The following is a 9,461-nucleotide window of genomic DNA, read 5'->3' on the forward strand; positions in this document are numbered from 1 at the left end:
CTAGTGGTGATATGAGTGATGGGTCTAGTGGTGATGGGAGTGATGGGTCTAGTGGTGATGGGAGTGATGGTCTAGTGGTGATGGGAGTGATGGGTCTAGTGGTGATGGGAGTGATGGTCTAGTGGTGATGGGAGTGATGGTCTAGTGGTGATGGGAGTGATGGTCTAGTGGTGATGGGAGTGATGGGTCTAGTGGTGATGGGAGTGATGGTCTAGTGGTGATGGGAGTGATGGGTCTAGTGGTGATGGGTCTAGTGGTGATGGGAGTGATGGGTCTAGTGGTGATGAGAGTGATGGGTCTAGTGGTGATGGGAGTGATGGTCTAGTGGTGATGTCTCTCAGCCCATGATGGGCATTTTCATCTGTTGGGGTTGTTTTAACTTTGAACAATGTGTGTGAATGAGCGAAGGAACTTAACGATGAGTTGTGAGATACGATTGACTACTCCAATTACATCATCAACTAATTAGTAGACAATCAGTAGACAATTAGTACCTAATGACTACAGGGCTGGGAGCTGAGAGAAAACCACTACACTACTGGGCTGTCTGACCCAGAGCTGAGAGAAAACCACTACACTACTGGGCTTTCTGACCCAGAGCTGAGAGAGAACGACTACACTACTGGGCTTTCTGACCCAGAGCTGAGAGAAAACCACTACACTACTGGGCTTTCTGACCCAGAGCTGAGAGAAAACCACTACACTACTGGGCTTTCTGACCCAGAGCTGAGAGAGAACGACTACACTACTGGGCTTTCTGACCCAGAGCTGAGAGAAAACCACTACACTACTGGGCTTTCTGACCCAGAGCTGAGAGAAAACCACTACACTACTGGGCTTTCTGACCCAGAGCTGAGAGAGAACGACTACACTACTGGGCTTTCTGACCCAGAGCTGAGAGAAAACCACTACACTACTGATAGTGTTGATAGCTAGTGATAGATAGTGTTGATAGCTATTGATTGATGGTGTTGATAGTGTTGATAGCTAGTGATAGATAGTGTTGATAGCTAGTGATAGTGTTGATAGCTAATTATAGCTAGTGATAGATAGTGTTGATAGATGGTGTTGATAATGTTGACAGCTAGTGATAGATAGTGTTGATAGCTAGTGATAGATGGTGTTGATAGCTAATTGTAGCAAGTGATAGTGTTGATAGCTAGTGATATATATTGTTGATAGCTAATCATTCGCTAGTGATAGATTGTGTTGATAGCTAATGATAGATAGTGTTGATAGCTAATTATAGCTAGTGATAGTGTTGATAGATAGTGATAGATAGTGTTGATAGCTAGTGATAGATAGTGTTGATAGCTAGTGATATATATTGTTGATAGCAAATCATAGCTAGTGATAGATTGTGTTGATAGCTAATTATAGCTAGTGATAGTGGTGATAGATAGTGATAGATAGTGTTGATAGCTAGTGATAGATAGTGTTGATAGCTAGTGATATATATTGTTGATACCTAATCATAGCTATTGATAGATTGTGTTAATAGCTAATTATAGCTAGTGATAGTGTTGATAGCTAGTGATAGATGGTGTTGATAGTGTTGATAGCTAGTGATAGCTAGTGTTGATAGCTAGTGATAGTGTTGATAGATAGTGATATATATTGTTGATAGCTAATCATAGCTATTGATAGATTGTGTTAATAGCTAATTATAGCTAGTGATAGTGTTGATAGCTAGTGATAGATGGTGTTGATAGTGTTGATGGCTAGTGATAGCTAGTGTTGATAGCTTGTGATAGTGTTGATAGCTAATTATAGCTAGTGATAGATAGTGTTGATAGCTAAGTATAGCTAGTGATAGATAGTGTTGATAGCTAGTGATAGATAGTGTTGATAGCTAGTGATAGATGGTGTTGATAGCTATTGATAGTGTTGATAGCTAGTGATAGATAGTGTTGATAGCTAATCATAGCTAGTGGTAGTGTTGATAGCTAGTGATAGCTAGTGATAGATAGTGTTGATAGCTAGTGATATATATTGTTGATAGCTAATCATAGCTAGTGATAGATTGTGTTGATAGCTAATGATATATAGTGTTGATAGCTAATTATAGCTAGTGATAGTGTTGATAGCTAGTTATAGATAGTGTTGATAGCTAGTGATAGATAGTGTTGATAGCAAATCATAGCTAGTGATAGATTGTGTTGATAGCTAATTATAGCCGGTGATAGTGTTGATAGATAGTGTTCATAGCTAGTGATAGATAGTGTTGATAGCTAGTGATATATATTGTTGATAGCTAATCATAGCTAGTGATAGATTGTGTTGATAGCTAATTATAGCTAGTGATAGTGTTGATAGATAGTGATAGTGTTGATAGCTAGTGATAGACAGTGTTGATAGCTAGTGATATATATTGTTGATAGCTAATCATAGCTAGTGATAGATTATATTGATAGTTAATGATATATAATGTTGATAGCTAATTATAGCTAGTGATAGATAGTGTTGATAGCTAGTGATAGCTAGTGGTAGATATTGTTGATAGCTAATCATAGCTAGTGATAGATTGTGTTGATAGCTAATGATAGATAGCGTTGATAGCTAATTATAGCTAGTGATAGTGTTGATAGTGATAGCGTTGATAGCTAATGATAGATCATAAGGATAGTTGGTGATAGTGTTGATAGCTAATTATAGCTAGTGATAGATGGTGTTGATAGCTAGTGATAGATAGTGTTGATAGATATTAAGTTTAGTTGGTGTAAGATAGTGTTGATAGCTAATTATAGATAAGAATGATAGTTGGTGATAGATAGTAATGAGAGCTAGTGATAGATAGTAATGATAGTTGGTGATAGATAGTAATGGTATAGTGTTGATAGTAATGATAGCTAGTGATATATTGTTACGATAGCTAGTGATAGATAGTGTTGATAGCTGGCAATAGATCGTAATGATAGCTGGTGATAGATAGTAATGATAGATAGTAATTATTGCTAGTGATAGTGTTGATAGCTGGCGATAGATAGTAATGATAGTTGGTGATAGATAGTAATGATAAATAGTGTTGATAGCAGGAGATTGATAGTAATGATAGATGGTGATAGATCGTGTTGATAGATAGTAATGATAGTTGGTGATAGATTGTGTTGATAGATAGTAATGATAGCTAGTGATAGATAGTGTTGGGGTTAGGAGCTGAGAAACTCACTGCTCTACACTGCAGAGTGTATTGATAGTCTAACAGTAGTTTACTCTGTCAGCTGCAGCAGGGACACAATGCAGACTACAGCTATTTACAGCCTAAGAGTAGAGAGAGTGTGTGTGTGTGTGTGTGTGCATAAGTGGGTGCCTGTGTGTGGCTATGTGAAATACAGTGGAGGAAACAGGATGAAGAAGCTTATGGCAATCTTTATTTAAAAACAGTCCCTAAAAATAAATCAGTCAGATGGCACACAGTCCAGTTCCAAAACACTTTGAGACTCTTAATTATAACCTTGTTATATATAAACACACAGGAACAGTTTAGATATAAGAAAGAAAGAACACACACCTGTAGAGGTGAGGTACTGATTATCTGAACATAGAACTCTGAAAACAAGAACATGACAGTCGGGGGGGGCGTGTCCGAATACCCCTACTGGCGTTCTAAACATTAGGCAGATGGGTATGGAAATAAAAAGGTTGAAAATGTAGTGTTTTAAATCTTATACACATTTGGGCTTTTCACCAACTAGAATTCACTGAACTCTATTGAGGAAGAGACTGGTCTTTATCCAGTAGAATTCACTGAACTCTATTGAGGAAGAGACTGGTCTTTATCCAGTAGAATTCACTGAACTCTATTGAGGAAGAGACTGGTCTTTATCTAGTAGAATTCACTGAACTCTATTGAGGAAGAGACTGGTCTTTATCTAGTAGAATTCACTGAACTCTATTGAGGAAGAGACTGGTCTTTATCTAGTAGAATTCACTGAACTCTATTGAGGAAGAGACTGGTCTTTATCTAGTAGAATTCACTGAACTCTATTGAGGAAGAGACTGGTCTTTATCCAGTAGAATTCACTGAATATTGAGGAAGAGACTGGTCTTTATCCAGCAGAATTCACTGAATATTGAGGAAGAGACTGGTCTTTATCCAGTAGAATTCACTGAATATTGAGGAAGAGACTGGTCTTTATCTAGTAGAATTCACTGAATATTGAGGAAGAGACTAGCCTTTTCATTCTTCAGTTGATCAGATCCGAGGACTGACTATCAACCAACACAATTGCTGATTAGATGAAGCCTTCTCAGTGTGGATGAGGGTAGGATGGTGATGTGCTTCTTACTGAATATATTTATACTAAACACTACATTCTAAATAGTATGTAGTATGATTAGTACACAGTATGTAGTTTTACAAAGTAGTAGGGAAAGACAGATTTCAGACACGGCCCACACTTCTCTTCTGTCTGGCAGCAGTGTGTAGAGTGTCCAGCAGGTGACAGAGAAGAGCGCGTGATGTCACCAGGCCAGACAGAGAAGAGAGGGACTTCATGTCAGAGAGAGAGTTCTGTACAGGTTAGATGACGTTAGTATGTAGTAGAGTAGAACACATGTAAAACCTTGCACTATTGTGTTGGTTTTAATAGAGATAGAGTTATAGAAAACAGCCGAATTGATCTAGTGTAGTGTATATCTATGTCTGTGTAGAGGTTGCTTGTGCTGAGTCCTCTGTGTGCAACAAGAGCCATATCCTCAATCTAACCCTACACACACACACACACACACACACACACACACACACACACACACACACACACACACACACACACACACACACAAAACCTCTCTCTGTCTCTATCCTCTCTCTCCTGTCTCTCTCTCCACTTAGTGATTTATATACATTAAATCCAGTGCATTGAAGCGCTAGTAGCATCACCAGTGCTAACACAGCTTGGTAGATAATATAAAAGTGATCAGTATCAATATAATAAATCAATGTGTAATATTGACCTATACATCATGTTAATAGGGAAGTGACCCCCTGTGAGGCTGACTGAGTGACCGGAGTCTTCAGTGGCAATAACAACTGGGTCAGAACAGAAATGTGGTGCAGAGATAAGCATGCATGTCCCATCATCATCATCATCATTACCATCATCATCACCATCATGCATGTCCCATCATCATTATCATTACCATCATCATCACCATCATGCATGTCCCTACTAGTCCTGCTTGTAGAGCACAGTAAACACATCATCATCATCATCAGCATCATTACCATCATCGTGATCACCACCATCATTACCATCACCATCATTACCATTATCATCATCATCATTACCATTATCAGCATCATTACCAGCATCATTATCATCACCATCATCATTATCATCACCATCATCACCATCATCATTACCACCATCATCATCATCTTCATCAGAGTTCAGTAGTAAAGTAATCAAGAATTTAGAGGGAGTCACTGTGCATTAGCTGGTTATTAGTTCAACTCCCTCTTTTGGCTGAACCAGCTTATTGGTTCTCGTCCTTTTGGCTGGACCTTGTTATCGGTTCAAGTCCTTTTGGCTGGACCTTGTTATCGGTTCAAGTCCTTTTGGCTGGACCTTGTTATCGGTTCAAGTCCTTTTGGCTGAACCCGCTTATTGGTTCTCGTCCTTTTGGCTGAACCATCTTATTGGTTCAAGTCCTTTTGGCTGAATCAGCTTATTGGTTCTCGTCCTTTTGGCTGAACCAGCTTATTGGTTCAAGTCCTTTTGGCTGAACCAGCTTATTGGTTCAAGTCCTTTTGGCTGAACCAGCTTATTAGTTCAAGTCCTTTTGGCTGAACCAGCTTATTGATTCAAGTCCCTCTTTTGGCTGAACAGGTTATTGGTTCAAGTCCCCCTTTTGGCTGAACCAGCTTATTGGTTCAAGTCCCCCTTTTGGCTGAACCAGCTTATTGGTTCAAGTCCCCCTTTTGGCTGAACCAGCTTATTGGTTCAAGTCCCTCTTTTGGCTGAACCAGCTTATTGGTTCAAGTCCCTCTTTTGGCACTCTCCTGTACTTGGCATTGGTACTCTATGGCACTGTCTTTTGTCCATATAAAGACCAAAGTCTGTTGTTCATGGGCCATATACAGTATGTCTGTTGTTCATGGGCCATATATGTCTATTTTTAGTTTCTGGCCTCAGTGCCATCTGTTGTTTTAGGGTCAAACTAGGTTTTTAGTGAAAACAGGGGTTAGGGTTCAGACGTCAAACTAGGTCTCTAGTGAAAACAAGGGTTAGGGTTCAGAGGTCAAACTAGGTCTCTAGTGAAAACAGGGGTTAGGGTTCAGAGGTCAAACTAGGGCTCTAGTGAAAACAGGAGTTAGGGTTCAGAGGTCAAACTAGGTCTCTAGTGAAAACAGGGGTTAGGATTCAGAGGTCAAACTAGGTCTCTAGTGAAAACAGGGGTTAGGGTTCAGAGGTCAAACTAGGTCTCTAGTGAAAACAGGGGTTAGGGTTCAGAGCAAGCATTATTATCATCATTATTATAGTTATTATTCATATAATTAATATAACATTATTGTTATTATTATTGTTATAACTAGTCCTATGTACAGAGCGGTAGTGAAGTCGGAGTATACAGGCGATCATATTGACTCACTCTAATAAATGGAAGCTTTTGAAAATACTTAAAAAATATAATTATTTCCCCTGTGAAGATGATCAACTTGCTTTATAAAATCGCGTCTGATGCAGCTGAAGTCTCGTGTGCTTGAATCAGAGCTGGTCACTATGGAAATGGATAGGTGTGCCGTGGTTGGTTGTTTTCACTTCCCGGGAGAGATTAGAGGGGAAGAGTGATGACATCACCAGCCCAGAGCTGTCTGCCCAATCAGAGAAGAGGGCGGGAAGGAAGTCCAGTCCTCTGAAAAACGTGATGGGTTGATGTGGAGTTGGCCGGCGGCTCTCTGTGATCTGATTGGCTGTAAGGCACTGTGAGGGAGTGGTCAGGAGAGGTCAGTCATGCTGAGGCTCATGGGTAGTCCTGGTCGGAGGTAGGGGACGCGGGGAAAGTCAGGAGGGTGAGAGAAGTCAGGGGTCAGAACACGCCCGTTCTCTCCAGAGGACCCCGTGATGGACAGCCTGGCCTTACTCCGCATGGCATCTGTAAATGTCATCTACACACACACACACACACACACACACACACACACACACACACACACACACACACACACACACACACACACGCACACAAAATAAAAAATGCAATGGTCAGGGTCAGCTCCACGTAGAAATATAAATGTATAGATATGTAAAATGTAGAAATGCAGTATGTAGAAATGCAGTATGTTGAAATCTAGAAATGCAGTATGTAGAAAATGTAGTATATAGTAAATGCAGTATGTAGTAAATGTAGTATGTAGTAAATGCAGTATGTAGTAAATGTAGTATGTAGTAAATGTAGTATGTAGTAAATGCAGTATGTAGAAATGCAGTATGTAGTAAATGTAGTATGTAGTAAATGTAGTATGTAGTAAATGCAGTATGTAGTAAATGTAGTATGTAGTAAATGCAGTATGTAGTAAATGCAGTATGTAGTAAATGTAGTATGTAGTAAATGTAGTATGTAGAAATGCAGTATGTAGTAAATGCAGTATGTAGTATGTAGTAAATGCAGTATGCAGAAATGCAGTATGTTGAAATCTAGAAATGCAGTATGTAGTAAATGTAGTATATAGTAAATGCAGTATGTAATAAATGTAGTATGTGGTAAATGCAGTATGTAGTAAATGTAGTATGTAATAAATGTAGTATGTGGTAATTGCAGTATGTAGTCAATGTAGTAAATGTAGTATGTGGTAATTGCAGTATGTAGTAAATGTAGTAAATGTAGTATGTAGTAAATGTAGTAAATGCAGTAAATGTAGTAAATGCAGTCAATGTAGTATGTAGTCAATGTAGTAAATGCAGTAAATGTAGTATGTAGTCAATGTAGTAAAATGCAGTAAATGTAGTATGTAGTCAATGTAGTAAATGCAGTAAATGTAGTATGTAGTCAATGTAGTAAATGCAGTAAATGTAGTATGTAGTCAATGTAGTAAATGCAGTAAATGTAGTAAATGTAGTCTTTAGTCAATGTAGTAAATGTGTATGTAATAAATGTAGTATGTAGTAAATGTAGTAAATGCAGTATGTAATAAATGTAGTATGTAGTAAATGCAGTAAATGTAGTAAATGTAGTAAATGTAGTAAATGTAGTATGTAGTAAATGTAGTATGTAGTAAATGCAGTATGTAATAAATGTAGTATGTAGTAAATGTAGTAAATGCAGTATGTAGTAAATGTAGTAAATGCAGTATGTAATAAATGTAGTATGTGGTAATTGCAGTATGTAGTAAATGCAGTATGTAATAAATGTAGTATGTAGAAATGCAGTATGTAGTAAATGTAATAAATGTAGTATGTAGTAAATGTAGTAAATGTAGAAAATGTAGTAAATGTAGTATGTAGTAAATGTAGTATATAGTAAATGTAGTATGTAATAAATGTAGTATGTGGTAAATGTGTATGTAATAAATGTAGTATGTAGAAATGCAGTATGTAGTAAATGTAATAAATGTAGTATGTAGTAAATGTAGTAAATGTAGAAAATGTAGTAAATGTAGTCTTTAGTCAATGTAGTAAATGTAGAAAATGTAGTAAATGTAGTCTTTAGTCAATGTAGTAAATGTAGAAAATGTAGTAAATGTAGTCTTTAGTCAATGTAGTAAATGTGTATGTAATAAATGTAGTATGTGGTAAATGCAGTATGTAGTAAATGTGTATGTAATAAATGTAGTATGTGGTAATTGCAGTATGTAGTAAATGTAGTAAATGTAGTAAATGTAGTAAATATAGTAAATGTAGCAGTGCAGTATGAAGTAAATGCAGTATTAAGTAAATGTAGTACATAGTAAATACAGTATGTAGTAAATGCAGTATTTAGTAAATGCAGTATGTAGTAATTGCAGTACGTGGAAAATGTAGTAATTGCAGTATGTAGTACATGCAGTATGTTGTAATAAAGTATGTAGTAAATGTAGTGTGTAGTAAATGCATGGTGTGTGACAGTATGGTGTATGACAGTATGGTGTGTGACAGTATGGGGCATATGACAGTATGGTGTGTGACAGTATGGTGTGTGGTGACAGTATGGTGTGTGAAAATATGGTGTGTGGTGACAGTATGGTGTGTGACAGTATGGGGCATATGACAGTATGGTGTGTGACAGTATGGTGTGTGGTGACAGTATGGTGTGTGAAAATATGGTGTGTGGTGACAGTATGGTGTGTGACAGTATGGTGTGTGGTGACAGTATGGTGTGTGACAGTATGGTGTGTGGTGACAGTATGGTGTGTGGTGACAGTATGGTGTGTGACAATATGGTGTGTGGTGACAGTATGGTGTGTGACAATATGGTGTGTGGTGACAGTATGGTGTGTGGTGACAGTATGGTGTGTGACAGTATGGTGTGTGGTGACAGTA

At 38.0% G+C, this 9,461-nt stretch overlaps 1 protein-coding gene across 6 annotated transcripts in view; it reads right to left on the reverse strand.

Moving 5' to 3' along the window:
* Positions 1-3,349: 3,349 nt before the first annotated feature.
* The window catches only part of LOC109884997 (glutamate receptor 2-like), a 70,617-nt gene continuing 64,505 nt past the window's right edge, over positions 3,350-9,461 (reverse strand). For 4 of the 6 annotated variants that reach the window (XM_031815981.1, XM_031815985.1, XM_031815980.1 and 1 more), the window contains exon 16: positions 3,350-7,111. Coding sequence is in view for 3 of the 6 variants with exons in the window: in XM_031815980.1 (XP_031671840.1) it covers positions 6,941-7,111 (171 nt within the window). In the remaining 3 variants the exon portion in view is untranslated. The remainder of the gene's footprint in view (positions 7,112-9,461) is intronic. The other 2 variants (XR_004207630.1, XM_031815983.1) reach the window with 2 other exon arrangements.

This window comes from Oncorhynchus kisutch, unplaced genomic scaffold (assembly GCF_002021735.2).
Source record: "Oncorhynchus kisutch isolate 150728-3 unplaced genomic scaffold, Okis_V2 scaffold719, whole genome shotgun sequence".
NCBI lineage: Eukaryota > Metazoa > Chordata > Actinopteri > Salmoniformes > Salmonidae > Oncorhynchus > Oncorhynchus kisutch.